This window comes from Fulmarus glacialis, unplaced genomic scaffold, assembly GCF_000690835.1.
Source record: "Fulmarus glacialis isolate BGI_N327 unplaced genomic scaffold, ASM69083v1 scaffold1656, whole genome shotgun sequence".
NCBI lineage: Eukaryota > Metazoa > Chordata > Aves > Procellariiformes > Procellariidae > Fulmarus > Fulmarus glacialis.
The window spans coordinates 1-16,602 of record NW_009216010.1 but is presented as its reverse complement, the minus strand read 5'-3'; the positions used below and the strand labels follow the sequence as shown (position 1 = coordinate 16,602).

General features: G+C 43.3%; 1 protein-coding gene across 1 annotated transcript in view; it reads right to left on the bottom strand.

The window, feature by feature from the left end:
- Positions 1-15,545, bottom strand: part of PKHD1 (polycystic kidney and hepatic disease 1 (autosomal recessive)) — a gene marked incomplete at both ends in the record, with an annotated part of 59,734 nt that extends 44,189 nt beyond the window's left edge. The window contains 11 exons of the mRNA XM_009579113.1: positions 215-310; positions 608-709; positions 2,601-2,671; positions 3,259-3,298; positions 4,297-4,361; positions 5,612-5,686; positions 7,930-8,008; positions 9,409-9,466; positions 12,848-12,947; positions 13,913-14,057; positions 15,468-15,545. Coding sequence (XP_009577408.1) covers positions 215-310; positions 608-709; positions 2,601-2,671; positions 3,259-3,298; positions 4,297-4,361; positions 5,612-5,686; positions 7,930-8,008; positions 9,409-9,466; positions 12,848-12,947; positions 13,913-14,057; positions 15,468-15,545 — 909 coding nt within the window. The remainder of the gene's footprint in view (positions 1-214; positions 311-607; positions 710-2,600; positions 2,672-3,258; positions 3,299-4,296; positions 4,362-5,611; positions 5,687-7,929; positions 8,009-9,408; positions 9,467-12,847; positions 12,948-13,912; positions 14,058-15,467) is intronic.
- Positions 15,546-16,602: the final 1,057 nt, after the last annotated feature.

Here is a 16,602-nt window from a genome sequence, read left to right as displayed (position 1 = left end):
AACTCTCTCAGCCTTTCTTCATAGGAGCGGTGTTCCATCCCTCTGATCGTTTTTGTGGCCCTCCTCCCTATCAAACCTAGAAGAAACTGGCTTGATGTTGAAGCAGCATTTTGGAAAGCCCTGTTTCTTGATTGCATTCATCACCAAACGATTTCTGCCCTCCATTTCCATGTGTGTTTGCTTGTTTGGACCTTCAGTTATTTGAATACCGTACCTGGCTGGGGGGCACCAAGCCTCCTGCCCTTGCCCACAGGCTCAGTGGTGCATCTGATTTGCTGGGGAGAGACGTGCTTGACTTTACAGGGGACACCTGGCAGCAGGAAAAGGAGACAAATATGCTGTGTGAGACTTGGAAGCACAGCTGAGCTGCAGCATGAACCCATCTTGGTTCCAAAAGGGGTCAACGCTTTGCTAAAAGCCTGGGCTTGTACTATCAAGCAAGCAAAACGGTTCATGCCCACAATCAGAATAACTGGACCTTCCTGATGGTGAGTCCTCCCGCACTGGTATCCATCAATATCAGTTGGGTTTTGTGGTCAGGGCCATGACCACTGTATTGGAAAAAAAAAAAAACAACCAAAAAAAATTAATACATTTCTCCTCTTACCTGCAGCAGTGACCTGCACCGGCTCCTCAAAAAAATCCCCTGTGACAGTGAGATCTGTGCCTCCTCCGAGACTCCCACCAGCTGGGAACACAGAGGCTATTTCTACAGAGGAAGGAAAAGGGGAATCTGAAAATGAGCATTGGAAAGGTTAATCCCAGCCCTATTTCTGTCAGAGCCAGCAGTGCACTTGCACTGTTTCCAGCAGGCTCCTGTGAATGAAACAGGCATCTCACTGATCCTTCACAGGGTTTTTGGCAGCCACTGGGATTACACCGGGAATGAACAACATGGATAACTTGGCTGCATGACAGGAGAAATACTGCAATGCTTGCACTGTTACTTAGCAGTGGCTGCATCTGTCGTGCTCAGATTGCAAACCGGTATATTCTGTGTTATTGAGGAACCCTGCAAAAAAAAGGTGGTATTAAAACTGTTTCAATCCTTTTGACCTTGTCTGACTCACTTCTCAATTTAACCTGTAGGTTTAGATGTTACCACACTTTCCAATTGCCCCTTAGGCTTCAGGGACTAATGGAGGGAGCTGAACATCTGACATCTGAGTGTCCACATCATGACCACGAGAATCTTTCAGGTTTTTATCTCTGTTATGGTCATGCCCTTCCACACTGGAAAGCTATTTTTCTCTTTGATGACATTTACTCAGTTTGCACTCAGATATCCTAGTTTAACCACCCAATTGTACTTGTACATTTCTGAAAAAAGACTAATAAAAAGATGAGGGAAGTTTGTCCAGATCTGCGTTTTTTTCTTATCTGATATTTAAACTTTACTTTTACAATATTGACTACTGTCAAATGCAATACTGTCTACTGGATAGATCTGGCAGATCTTGTTTCTGCTGGTGGTCTCCCGAAAGTCAACTCCATTCAGGGTTATTTCATTTTAATGTGTCTCAAGTTGTGAATAAAATTTGACATAAAATTACCCTCCTTTACAAAGTGATTTGAAATTATAGGTGAAACAAGCTTATGCTATAAACAATATACAAAGTGCAGACACGTATTGGCTATGTTCTGAAAAAAAACCCAAAATAATGCTTTTGTTATCTCTTGAACCAAGCTTCTCAGATACAGTCCATAAGGAACTAGTACATTCATTACATTAATTTCAGCAAACTTAATGACAAAAATTTGATGGGACCTTGCTGGGGACTTGTACAGGTGAACCAAGTGGTCTTCCAGCTTTATGCAACCTCTGATTAAGGTCGAAGGCTGCCCAGGGCTCTGCAGTCCCTGATCCCCTACTTCTGCTTTGGCTGTTGGGCATATGGCCTCGTTGAATCTTGGACACTATTTGCCCATGACCATAATCTTGAGCGGGTGCTCAGGATTTCATTGTCTGCTGCTTACAATATAGCTGGAAATGTCACACAGAGGTTATTATTGTTAATGTACCTTAATTTTTTTTTTTTTTTTTTAAACTGCCATTCACCATTTATCCAGAACTCAATTCTTGGAGTGGCTGAACATCATCTCCTCCTTGTAGTTGATGTGGGATCTATCTCATTCTAAGGTCTGCATTTCTAAAATCTCAACTTTACCAAATATAGTGTGATTTAAGGGGGAAAGGTTTCTCTAGATGCAACACCTCAAGTCTACAACTGATCTGACAATGATAAAGCAATGTCATCCCAAACCCTGCCGTACTGCTGTTCTCTGGCTGACTGTCTCGAGTTAGGCTGTCCAAAACAGAGTTCAAACACACCCCTGTCTGAGAGGAACACTAACTCACTGGGGAGGTAGGATATAGCCCATGGCAGCACACCCAGCCTTGGCACATAAATCTAGTCTTCCTGAAATCCTTGATCTGCAGCTTTTTGTGTAGTCAAGCCCATACCAGGGGAGTGGCACACCCAAAATGAGGACACAACAGGATTACATCCTTGGGAAGGGCAACAGTGGCAGGTCTTTACTTAGACCACGCTGGGACTGCCAAAAGACAGTGTAGGCAGTGGGGTGGATCAGTGCAATACCTGAATGCGTTTGATACAAGAAAAGCTCCTGTTTGGCACTGATGAGCCAAGCACCTTTGTGTACTGCTGACCTGCAAGAGAGAGAGAATGCCTGAGAGATCCCTGGCCATTTATGTTAAAGTAGACCTTCTTTTGGCAAAGCTGGACACTCGATCTCCAGAGGAACAGCGGAACATTTCTACAAGGGCCAACACCACCTTTCACCAGCACATTGAGGCATTGATTCAAGAGACTCCATTATATGGCTGAAATTCTTTATTAGAAGTACTGTCCCGTTGTAAAGTATGGTTTTGACACTGCCAAAACTCATTTTCACCTCCTTTTATGCGTAATTCTTTCCCATTTAAATGACGAGTTAAAAGTGAGGTGAAAGGATTTTATTCAGCTAGGCTTAACAGATGACTTATGCTTTGGGCACTGAAGCTAAAGTATTAAAACCCCAAAGCGGAGATGCTTTGGGGGAGGAGCATTCTCCCTTTTCACTCCCAATCTGATGATCATCTTCTCAAGATAGCAAAACCTCATTTCTAAGCAATGAAAACAAGATTCAGGAAAAACACCATGCACTTACCCTGGACTCAAATGCAGCGGTGTCCCACATTAAAAAAAAAACAAACAAACAACACAGAAAAAGAGAGAAAAAGATTCTTTTACTCACTTTCCTTTGTTAAACACCGAGAAGCTAACGTTGTGGGACCCTGGAGGAGAGAAAAGTAATATGCTTTATGGCAGAAGCATGGAGGGCTCCATGAAAAGTGCATCCTACCAAGCCTGTACGGGTGTCCTGGGCCTGATTCTCCTCTTCCTCACGCCTTCCTTACAACAATATAACTGTTGATTTCAGCAAAGGGTGTGTGGGGGAACTGAACTGAATATCAGCTTAGGGAGCTTAGAGCCTTAGGTCATAGGTAGACACTACACTGTAAATAAGTACAGTTATCTATCCGAACCTGCAAGCTGAATCTCAGGGGCAGGATTTGGTTGCCTAAGTATAAGTGCTTTGTGTCTTCTTAGCCCAGGGTATCCTATCTGACCTCACTTGCCGTGCTAGGAAGGTACAGACCTCCTTCAAGACCTCCATTATCTCTGACACCCCTCTGGAGAGATCTTAGATACCCCAAGACATCTCTAAAGTTCAGGCTACTGAATTGCACAATCAGTGTCTACATGAGAGCCAGATATTAATTTCTATTTTATATATTTAACTCAGATCATCTTTCCCAAGCAGGAAGCTTGCTGCTCAGACAAAGCCTCGTAAAGGAATCAGAAGCTTCTTCAGAGTGCTGGGATGCAAGGAAAAGTGAAAGGGGTCCAACCTGCCCAGGAGCAGACACCCAGTTTATTCCTCTCTGGTAACAAAGCAGTAAATGGAAGGTCCATCACATACAAGAAGAAATAAAGTAAAAAAAAAAAAAAAAGGTAAACTGAGCAAAGACCCCAAATCACATTGTTGCTGTCAGCAACGTTCACATCTCTGTCATGGTTTCACTTGAGCACTGCACTTCATTTTCTCCAAGGCTGTGCAGAGGTTGCGAGTCACTGCAGTGGCTGTTGAGGTCTGGTAAGTCTTGGACTCAACCCTGAGACAAATTCCTAACCGGAGTCAGAGCAGGAGCTTGTGATGGACACCTTCCCTCTGCCTTCTGGAGTTGCAGGAATAACAGAAACCCATGTTTTTTCCCCTCTTTTCACCAACCTATGTGGTTCCCTTCCACCCGGCACTTCAGGGTCCCCAGTCCATCCTTGGCCTGAATAGGGTAGCTGTGGAGAGACAAAGGACTTTGCTAAGCCTTGTGAGGAAAAAGAGCAAAATGCAGTGAAAATCATCTAACCAAAGATGTGGACTTACACATCTAAGCTAATCACACTTGGCTCCCTTTAGAAATAAAGGAGAGAAACAGGTAAGATGGGAGAGGAGCAACCCATCTCCCCACTGACCATCGGGAGCTCAGCAGCTTAGGAAGAAGCCTACCAGCAACACCCAGCACTCCAGATTGGCTCCTTTACCCTTGTTACCAGAGACTGATCCTGTTTGGGACCTTAAGAACCCCCATTTGAAATAAGAGCTGAGGGGAAACAAGTCTGGGCACAGGGTGAGGGTGAACAGGACGACAAAAGCATTTCCCCTCTACTTGCACCTCTGCATGTCCCTAATCTGCAAGTAGGAGCAGGTAGCAATTAGACCAAATACGCTGGCATTACATCAACCTTCTGGAGCCATGGAACAAAGCAAGTCCCATCATCAACTCACATTTGCATACAAGTCCCCCTCCTGGGAGCCAGGAGGAATTTTACAGTGCAATAAGAAGGCCTGCTGAGGACCCCAGGAGTCTTAGCACTGACTTCTACGGGAAGAGGTTTTTCCCCTTGTTCCTTGTAAAAGCAGCCTCCCTTTTCCAGGGCTTACAGGCACTATGAGAAGTGCATCATTCATACAAGAAACATTGCTGCAGAGTCCATGTTTTTTTCTGTAATTCAACAGGGTGCAAGAACCAGCAGTCTAAAGGGTCTCCTGCAAGTTACAGAAGGCAAGGATACATTAATACCAATAAATGAACAGTGCTGGGGCCCAGGCACCAGAGCCTGTCTGCCTACACTGTTAAATTTTTAGAGCTCTATTTGCCCAGTTTGGGCCCAGGTCAGCTAATCCACCTTTCTTATTAGTGTCTGTATATGACTGAAGACTATACATTGACCAGGGTCAGTAGGCAGCTTGGAAATGGCTACCCTGTTTTGGATTTTAAAGAGTTGAACAGAACAGATGTGGCCAGGGCATAGCATGTCATCTCTGGGCCAGAGAACAGCCCCTGGCCCTTCCTGGCTATGGCTAGAGCCACAGAGACAGCAGCCCTCACCCACCCCGTCACAGACCATATGGTCAGCTCCCCATGGTCCCTCTCCAACTTAAGCCAAAGCAGAAAAACTTCTTCAAAAACCAAGAAAATTTTTTTGTGCGCAAGCTGTGCTGAGCTCTTGCACCAACACAAACCAAAGGTGAGTCAAGAACTGACATGCTTCCAGCTCGCCTGTCAGCAAAAGAGCAGAGACTGGTCCATCCATCTTCTTCTGCCACAAGGATAGCTGGTCTAGACAGAAAATAAACAGGGAAGATAAGATATGGTAGAACAAAGTTTCGCGAATGAAGTCCTGATCCGGTTAAAATTAGCAGCCAATATTTCCAAGTGGGACAGGAATTTCCCCTCACTTGTATCTAGCATTTATTAACCTCCTAGAAAACTGGACAAACCCTAATCTCCTATCTTTTCACCTGCAAAATGCATTCCCCAAATACTGTGGGAACTGCATCTTTGTAAAGACTGTGGCAGGTCCATCTTTGAGACACCCATGCTAGCTCTGAAGGACCCAATACCTCCTCCCTGTAAGGAAGGGTTGGTAGTCCAAGCCCCAGAAGGACTATACCCACCCTTACCCTCCAGAAGCAGTAGGCAGCTCAAGTACAGCATCATGCTCATACTGCTTCAAGATGCAGCTCAGTCATTTCTTTATTTCATTGAGGAAAAACACTACAGACAACCTCTTCTAGATATCATCTAAGCTCCTAACAGCAAATTCAAGTATCCCCACCTTAAAGAACCAATATGGCAAGGGACAACTTCCACTGGAGAGGAGGAATCAGGTGGGAGCAATAAATTCTCAGTAATTAGCATAATAAACAAAGGTTGGCAATGATTCTTTGAGAATTAACAGGCAATTAAGGAAAATATGCAATTAAAACCTATAGTGCAAACACTTTGCTATGACCCATGCTTGAGTGTACTTTTATGAGGTTTTATCAAGAGCTTGCTTTTATTAATACAGCTTGCTGATATTGAGATGCCTTTCCTTTTAAGGAAGAATAGACAAAAATTCAGTGCTGCAAAATGTTTGGTTTAGCATCACTGGACGATTGCATCCCATACAAAGCATGGAAAAGGGTGCAGAACACACTCAGAAGTATAAAAACGGTTGGGGTTTTTTTGCTCCAAATCCTGAATCAGTGTCACTGAGCGACAGACTGCTCTGGTCAAGTCCAAGTCCTCACCTGGTACCTATTTACTAACACACCAAAAATGGGCAAATTATTCATGTGAAGCTATGATGTGAACCTGTCTGGTATGCTAAGATTTTGAGACCATTTCCTTTTTGGGGATAGTGAGGTTAAGCTGTAAATGAGTAATCTAGCACTGGAGCATGCCAGCACGTCCAAGTTGCAGTCAGGCAGACCAGCCTTTCTTCCCACTGATCAAAGGTTTCACAGTTCCACTACAGGCAGGTAAAACAATAATTAATATCGAACAAAGGAAGCTAATGTGCATCCAGTGAGCAAAAATGTAGGGCTGATAAACGGGTGCAGCTGGTATGGCAGGAATCTTGCACTGGACTTTCATTCACACTAGCAGAGAATTTAGCTACTTAGCAAAGGACATTTCCATTCAGCCTGGTAGTTAAGAAGCATGTAGTGGTCAAATATCTGCTCCTGCAATTAAAATTTCTAACTACTGAGAAGAGACACCTTCCCTGGCTCCTGAAATGATCCCTAAAATGCCAGCACAATACCTATAGATTAATAGTTTATCTTTAAAATATTCACCTGGGCTTAGTTCTTCACTGCCATTGACACAAATGCAAGGAAATCATAATTAATGATACTAACTAACCAGTAGTATCTGAGAACACTTCCATACATATGGAAAAATATATGACAGACAGCAGGTCAGCGTTCATGCTCATTTTGGATTCACTATGCTTAAAGTGCTACCGGCCTGAAGTAAATTTTTTAAATCTACCTGCTTTGCTCTGTTGCGTGTAACCATAGAAGCAGCAGAAAAAAAAAAATCAAACCTTCCTTGAGAACAAGGAAGTGACCAGGGAGGGTTTAAAGCAGTGAACAACAAAGCCTTTTGTCTCAAAATGCTTCTGCTTTGTCTTCTGACTCACCAGAGCATCTGTTTCAAACTAATAGTTTTTGTAAAAATGCAAATGGAAGGGAAAATTTATTTAACTTTTCGATTCTGACATTATTTTAATTAGTTAAATTTTAATTTGCTAGCCAAAATAAAATCTACAGCAACCAGACGCAATTACAGTACAATTCACACTGAGCTGTGATTGACTGTGCTGCCAGTAAACAAACCAACTAGCTTAATGGACCAGTTGCAATTAGATTAACAAAGTTTGCTGGAGCCCAACTCATGAGCTGCAATAAACCACAAAGGAAGTAAATGGCAATTCTGGGCCAACTGGTTGCAATTTATTGCTGTCAAAGAGGCTGGTGGAAGAAACACCAATTTACAGGGACTGGGTCAGCTAGCAGCCTATATATAATTACCCGTCAATATAGTCCACATTGAAGTCCAGAGTCTCATATCTTCCAGCAATTGTTTTCCCATGGATCTCTATTAAATTTCCTGTTTAAAAGGAAATAGAAATTGAAGAGAGGCTTTTAAAAGCAGAGAATTTATATTTGCTGAAATTTTGTGAGCTGAACAAAAGAAATTCTTGGTCTTTGCAAATTTTGCAGAGACCTGCCCAACTGGCTGTGCTGATGTCTACTCTCAGCTTCTACGGTAGTTCAAGGTGACTTTGCACTTAATTCACTTTTCCCAAAACACGTCTTTTTTTCCCAAAAAACAAGTCCATTCCTGATGTTTTAGCAGCTCTCTAGCATTTGTACTGAGAAGACATTTTCATCAACTCTTTTGTTAACTGAACTCCGCATGCTAACTAAATTCCACTGCAGAATCTCATGAGGCAACCAAAATGACACCATTTGTACACTAGACAGGGTCAGGGTCTAAAGAAGGACCACAGCATATGTGGCTAGCTAAATCACTCCCAACACCCCCTTGACCGTACTGGGTGACAGCTTGGTTCAGTTGCCTGCACACAGGTGTCTTAAATCATTTGAGGCACCCAATCCCCCCACTGTGGCTCCAGAAGGGAATGAGTCTTCCTGGTCCTGTGTCATATCTACCTGCTCCATGCAGCTCCTTCATGCTCCAGGACCTCTCAAATAGCACTAGACACTTGGTGTTACTCATGTTCTTCACTGACTACACTGGGAGGTCAAGCATCCAGCTAACACATAGAAACCTCCATACAGACACCCTAGAGCAAGGCGTGAGAATCTGGAGCTGAACTGAGCCTGAAAATAATTGGAAATGAGGTATGGACTTAGATTTAGGAGCATCATTGTGATCTAATCAGAGGTGCCTCTCTGAACTCTTGAGAGACCAAAATGTTTTGATTAATCTTGAGTTTGGGAATAAGTATTTCAATCGTCTCTAAAGAAGCCTGCAAATACAACCAGCATAGAAGTAAGGAAGAGTCTTCCATACCCCAGTTAGTTGTTCAGATCAAAAAACAGTGACTGTCTTTTCATGTAACGTTAAAGTCTGATCTAAAGCTCTGTTAACCAAAAGGTCTGTATGCCATTACAATATCATCACCTAATAACTAATACTTGTTAAAACTATTACTAAATAAATAGGGTCAGATGACTCAAGAGTTGAGACTATTTAGTCCTATCCATCTCCTGAACCACGACTCTCTCTTCAGGCAGAGTTGGGCTGCAGAAGCTCAGTACCAAATAACCTGGTCACTGTTCATTACCCATTTCTCTTGTCCCCAGTGCTGCAGACTCTCTCCCCTTGTGTAAACCCATTTTCCTGTTCAGCATGAGCTTGGACATTAAGTTCTGGAGGTGCTCATTTTAATCCCCAGCAAGACAGATCCCTCCAAGAGAAAGACAGTATGGAACATCAAATAATAATTAAAGTGGGCTCCAGCTTAAAGAAAGGTCCCGTACCTGGGATGCCAGATGGTGGGCTAATTTGGTAAACCACAGGTGTCTGCGCAGCAGAGAACTGCAAAGAGAAATTTGTAGTTAAATGGCAGTCATTTTCGCAGCAGCCCAACAAGATCTGATTACACATTGCTCACAACACAGTTGGCAACCGCATTTCAGAGGCTCACACTTCAGATTTGATCTTTGAAGCGCAGTCCTGCTCTAAGAAGGGAGTAAGTACCATGTCCCCTTCTTGCCTCCTCTGCATTCAGAGTATGGCTTACTGCTATTTTTGCATCCTCTTTGTGCCCAAATTGTCCACCCTGCCTTAAGTCAATTCTAGATGATATCGTTTAATACATTACAAAATTTCTAAGCCACTCTTTATCTGAAGTCAAGACCTCCATTTTATCCAAGTCCAGGTGAGGACTTGGACTTGACCATGGCATTATGGCACCATTTTTCTTCCCAATAATATACTCTTAAAAACTATTTCTACATCACAGAAGTGAGATACTTCAGCTAGCCTTTAGCAAGCTTGTTGGGTACCCTAAAGCAGTGTAGCAAAGAAAATGCTTGTATTAGCCCATCTTAATGCAATATAATACATCAGAGGTGCCTTTGGGAAAGCACTACCTTGCCCTCTGAGGAAACAGCAAGGAAATACTGGAAATCTGCTATGGGGTACTATTTTTGACTTAAACAGAGTCCAAGAAGGAGCACAGAGATTGTGCTTTGAGGCAAGCCTCTCGGAAGATGAGGAACACACAGGGACCCTTTCCAAGAGGAGGAAAGTCATCATCAGCCTCCCAAAGTAGCTGAGAGACATGGATACCTGACCTGGCACATGCTTGGGCTGCATTTTCAACAAGTAGAGGCAGCCCTATTGCCCCTTTTCTCCAGCTGACTCTAAAATCTGTGACACTTTTTAACCACAATTACTCTTGAAATTTTTTGTCTAGGCTGACAACAATCCTATTCAAACGGCGTTGCGTGTGGGAGCACTACTCATTAGTCGAGTGGCCAGAGGCTCACATGGTCCTCCACATACTGTTAACTCACATGGAACCAATATTATCTGTAAAAGTTCCTGTCCCTGCCTGGAAGATGGCAAATGAAACAGGACAAATAAATGGGTGGTTTCAGCAGCTAAAAAGTTCAAATCGAGCATCTGGATCCCAGTACTAAAGGAAATAAAAAGGCAGTCAAAACTCTTTGGATGGGTTTAAAAAATTCCTGCTCTGGATAAAGAGTTGTCTCCAGCACACTAGGTATTTTCCAGGGCTGGGTTAGCTGAATATTATCTTGTAAGAAGCTGAGGTAGCTGAGATGGTGTGGTCAGTGGGAACGTGCCTGGACAGGCAATGAAAAAGAGTTGGATATCTTGGGAAAGCCATAGGGAGGGTTATGGAAAGGGAAGGTGGGCTCTTGGACTATGGCTATACAAGTAAATAAAATAACTTGGAACCTGCTATTTGGCCCAGGGAACAGCATGGTTTATATCCAGGTAGGGAAACTCTTGCCCTGCACCAAAAAGAAGGTGGCCTGATCCACGCTGTCTAGTGGGAGCAGACTTACCATCACCCAAAGCAGAAAAAACCGCACCAAAAAGCGGCAGCTTCCTATCCCAGGCAGTGCTGGAGACCACATCCAGCCTTGCCTTGCTAAATAATATAGGCACAGCTTTGCATTTTACAGGGAGACCTTGGCAAAACCACATCAGTTCTTTAATCCTCAGATATCTGCTCTGAAAAATAAGAGTATTGTCATTGTCTTTCCCCAGTGCAACATTCTGCACTCTGGAAATGAAAATCATTATGTGAAAACCGAGGGTCAGGTCCATCAAGGTACTTAGGGGTCTTGGGCTTAAGGTGATGTATAAAGGCACCTGGCTTGTTCAGATTTTGTAAAATCTGCTGTCTCTCTGCTTTCTTAGGAGCCACAAATACCTCCATAAATCTGGCCTGCAGTCCTGCTAGCTGGCTAAATCCTGTTTCCATCTAAGTCATTAGCTGCTCGATTTCATTAACCTTACAGAAAAGCACATTTCCGATGTGTCCCCATCCCCTAATCACCCATTTCTCAGAGCCTTCTCCACACATCTCCATCCTCTCCACCTTCTTTGAGCCCTCTCGTGTCCTCACTTGCACTTACAGATGCTGCTGTCAGCCTGGTATATGGCGTAAAAAACTAATTTGCAGAATCAAATGAAGGACACCATTGCATATGTTTTCTTCCAAGCTTTCCTTGAACCCCATTCCCTTTCGAAGCTCCGTCCTTGCCTCCCCTCTTCCTTATGGTCATGTTAAAAATGAGTGAGTAGCCACAAACTCCCTCCAGTGATGGCCACTTCTGAGAAGCAAAGGCAACATCACACCATACCCTGGGCTGGAGCTGATGCAGAGAAAGAAGCCAGAAACAGCACGAAAGACTAGGGCCACCGGCTGACACAAGTCTTCCGAGCTGTTCAGACTTGTTGCTGCCTGCAGCGGGCTTTTTCAATCTACTGTGGAGGCAAAATTAATTTTTAATACTCATAGCTCCCAGGTCCCAGTCCCAAAACAAAGAGACACATTGTGTTTTATTTAGCTTGGAATGTGCCTCATTAACAGCAACCCCTGGTGATTTTTCATCAACTCTCAAAGCTAGCTGAACCACCCAATGACTCTTCGGCTTTAATGTGCAATTTACTGAAAACGCCGGGCTTTCTTGTTTGATACTCAAAGTTAGCACAGAGGTGGGACGTGACTTCTGAGTGCACCAGGCCTCATCCCAAAGCACACAGCCACGGTTAAGGATTCTGCTCTGCCAGAGATCCTGACACCATCGTCATTAACTGGTCTAATACCACCATACCCCACAACCTCCTGAGACAGTGCGCTTTGACATTGAGTGCCAAAGGGAAAATACTGGTCTGAGGGGAAGTAGTGAGCTCTCAAAATAACTGAGCAATCACAACTGAGGTCTGAGCTTTCCAAATGTTGCTCATCTTAGGTGTGGAGAGCTGTCCTAGACCTGGAGAGATGTCCTTTCCTGGAACCAGCTGTGCCCATGGGAGGTATTCTTGCCCATGGTTACCTGTCAGTGCAGACTGTTAGCTGCCACTCTGCAGCTTGGAGGGTAACACCAGAAGAAGCTGGCATAGGGTCTTCTCACACAACAGTGTCTTCTGACTGTGTGGCTTCAGTGCAGAGAGAGAGATTAACTTGGACCCAGATTTTTGATTCAGAAAGATCTGTTAGGTCACCTAGTCTATCCAGTGCCAGACTGATGAGTACCTCGATGCACCTAGTTTTAAGGGACAGAAAGAGCATCCTAACTTCTTGTCCTGACATGCCATCAGACATACAGCATGAGAGATAGAATTTCAACATATTCTCTGTGATACTAAGTCTGAAGTTTGACTCCCTTCAATACCCTGAATTCTTTATCATCACTTCTATCCTTGCTTGGTGGTTACCTTGAAAGTACAGTTTTCTTTCTCCACCTCAGTCAGGTTGTTAATTACATGTCCTTTAAAGATCACTTCCACATAGTACAAACCCTCTTGGGGTGAAGACCTAGGTGGAAGAAAATATGTTATTTTTATACAGATTGGTTTTATTTTTTAGGAAATGCCAGGTCCTTTACAGGGTCTCCATTCTCAGCAGGTCCACTGAGGCTTCGATAGAGCAAAAAAAATGTACACTGTGAACGCAAACTTTACACATATGAACCCAAACTCTAAAACTACAATTTAAAAGAAATGTGGAGGCACCGCAAGCAATTACAGTCAAGTGCAGAAGGTGAGAGGACTACATGAGAACTCTATCCAAATTGTACGTTAATGCAAAACATAGACATGTTCATTAGTGTTCATTAATACTAATGAATAATTGTTATTCATTAGTATTAAAATAACCCAGGGTTGCCTGGATTTACAGGGCATCTTGATCCTGCTTTGTAAATTAATTCTGCATCCTTAACGCACACAGTTTCTCAGCATCACATTCAGCAGAATTAACTCCCGACCGAATCATAGCAGCAAGAGATGGAAGAGCCCCGTTAGGGTGGCTCTTACAGCCTCTTGCGTCATCCCTGGTCTTCCAGTCAAACAATATTCTTTAACATTATGACAGGATGGAAAACAGGGAGCTTAGATTGCCCAGCTGGTGCTTGAAACCACATTTGTTTCCCACTCTACCCATAACTTCTATCTATCATCTTGGACAGGTCAAAGACACCAGAAGCTGGTAAAATCCCCCCCGAGATTTTCTTGGGAGTTTTGCATCTAAGAATTAGACATCTACAAACCTCTGAGGATCTGAGCCTAGCTCTCCAAGAAGCCTCACTGACTTTCACGCTAGCTAGCCTAGTGCTTCATTAAGCTGAAACAAGGATAAATGCAACACAGCTTAGGAGGTGCTCAGGTGCAGCCATAGGAACTCCTTAAACTCCCAAACCGCCTGTGCAGACACTGAAAGAAAATGAGGATCTTACCAGACAAATGACAAGGTCCCACCCACACTGTAGTCATGGATCATACCTTGTTCTGCATCTTATAGTGGATAAGTCAAAATACACAGGAGAGACATCACAAGGTAACCTGGGCAGATCTGGATTCACCAGGGACACCTCCAGCTGGGGCCCACTGGCTGAGGAGACATGGTCTAGCTGGTGGGATGTTGAGCCTAAATAATCAAAGTCAACCAGAAGAGCTCTGTGAGGACAGGATGGCTCACATTCAGTCACACATGATATAAACATTTTTGAATGTGCAACCCAGCTTCTCTTTAAGAGCAACACTTAGACCCTCTAATCAGGCTTTTTGAAATCATGCTTGTGTAATTTCATATGAAGACCAAGTTCATCCCACCATGCAGCTGCATGGCTTTTTTTGCCTCTAATAGTACGCTTGGTCTCTTCCACATGTATTCTACTGCAGAGGTTGACAGTTATTGCGAGTTTGAATCGCCTCAGCCATCTACACTGGAAAAACCACTCTGCCCATAGATACTTAAAGCACCTGCAAAATTACTACTGTTTCACACGGTCTTTGCAGTTGCTGATGTCTTGCATAGTTTTGCTGACAGGACCTCAAGCTGGCCTGTGCTGCAAGGTGGGTCTGCTTAGCCCATTTCCTTAGTGACCTGTCCAAAGGATCAAAGACTTTTAATCTTCAGAAAGTCAAGCTTTATCTGAACATAAACTCGCATGCTTAACATTTGTAGCATATTCAAATACCACTAGAAATGAAGAAGGCTTACTAACAACTCTTCCTTTGCTCATGATCTTCACAAGGTGGTTCCCAGCCCACAGGCTCACTTTAAATGACATAAGTGGTTTCTTGATTTGCAGCAAACTGGACATTTGCTCCTGGTCCCAGGAAGGTTTTTTCCCTTTTCCCAAGGCCTGGCTGTCTGCTCCCCCCAAAAAAACCAACCCACTCTGCTTGAAGGGTGAGTTCCCAGCTGTGACTGCCTCTGCCTGCTCTCAGGGAAACATCTCCCCTGAAGACATGAGCTTTCTTTCTTCCTTCCATTTCATCATCTCTATGGGAATGCACAATACTTGACAAATAACACTGAAACCATTCATTATAGCTATAAATGACCGAGTGTCAGAACTTGAGCAGCTAAACCGAATGTATAGCTGGCTCAGAAACCAACTCTTCCCAATGAATCAATATTCAGCACTACAGAAAGTCAGGCCTAGCTTTGTACATCTGTTTTTGGGCCTAACTGAGCATGACATATCAATTTCTGTGATTTTTACTCAGATCTCATGTTTATTATTAGTGTTTTTGAAGCTCCAGCATCACAGGACCTATGAACAGATGAGACTTTCAGCTTTTCTTCAAAAAAAGTGTCAGGGAAGAAATTTTTAGCCCTACATCAACAAAAATAAGGTAGAAATCTGACTTCGCTTGCTTAGAAAGAACTTAAAACCAAGCAACCATCACCAATAACTTATGAAGTAAGAATTTCAAGCCACAGCCCATATGTCTGTTCCTCAGGGTTTGTCACTCCAACCACAAATCTCAGAATGAAGCTGATTCTTTGTTACTTTGACATGTGCTTTATTAAGAGTTTAAAACTCACCATCCAGGGTAATAGTAATCCAAGTTCCTCCAGCAACGCTGCCTTCTCGGGGCTTAATGAGCAATCCCGTGGCTGTCACTGTAAAAACAACCCAGCTATGTCAGGCTGAAGTGCAATGGAAACATCTAAAACATCTCATTCAGGACAAGATGTAGTAGTCTGACAGCTGTCCTCCTGTGATCCAACCCTTCATCTCATTTCTTCTTAGGCATCCTTTTTCCCCCCAACTGCCTCCCCTATGTAATAGTCCTGCTTCCCCTCAGGGGGGGTTTGATGCCTTCAGGACTTGGTGAACCAAGCTACAGTCTGAGCCTCCTGTCCTCCTCAAGAATTAAAACAAAGACAATAAACCTTATGTGTATTCCTCCAGCTCTTAAAGAAATGTGCTTGCTCACTCCTGTACACTCTCCCAAACTTAGAACTGCCCATAAAATATATCCTCTTCTGGTTCCAAGACAGTCTGTCCAGCTCTTTCTTGATGAAGTCCTTAGGAAAGAAACATAGGCCTGGAAAGGAACTTTTGCTTCATGAAGTTAAGTCACCTGTAACTTGCTATAAAATGCCTTTCCTAAAGGCATCAAATTCTTAAGATAATTTAGATTTATTTTGGGGACCCTCATCCTCTGAAGCTAATAGAGATGAATCAGTGGCTGGCTGCTTTTTTTTGGTAGCCAATGATCAGAATTTTTCAGAAGTCTTTTTACAGTGATACCCAGTTTCCTGTCCAGCATTTCAGGAGATTTCCAACTTACCTGTGTGTGAATGCAATCTCACTTAGCACCAGTATTGATCACTGAAGTCAAATATTGGACATATTTGCATCATGAACCCTTAATATCAACACGCAAGCAGTCTTATGACTATCATCAAGTGAATGAAAACCAACAGGCATGAGATGAACCCAGGTGATACCCAGTTTCCTGTCCAGCATTTCAGGAGATTTCCAACTTACCTGTGTGTGAATGCAATCTCACTTAGCACCAGTATTGATCACTGAAGTCAAATATTGGACATATTTGCATCATGAACCCTTAATATCAACACGCAAGCAGTCTTATGACTATCATCAAGTGAATGAAAACCAACAGGCGTAAGATGAACCCAGGTAGAATCATAGAAGAGTTCGGGTTGGAAG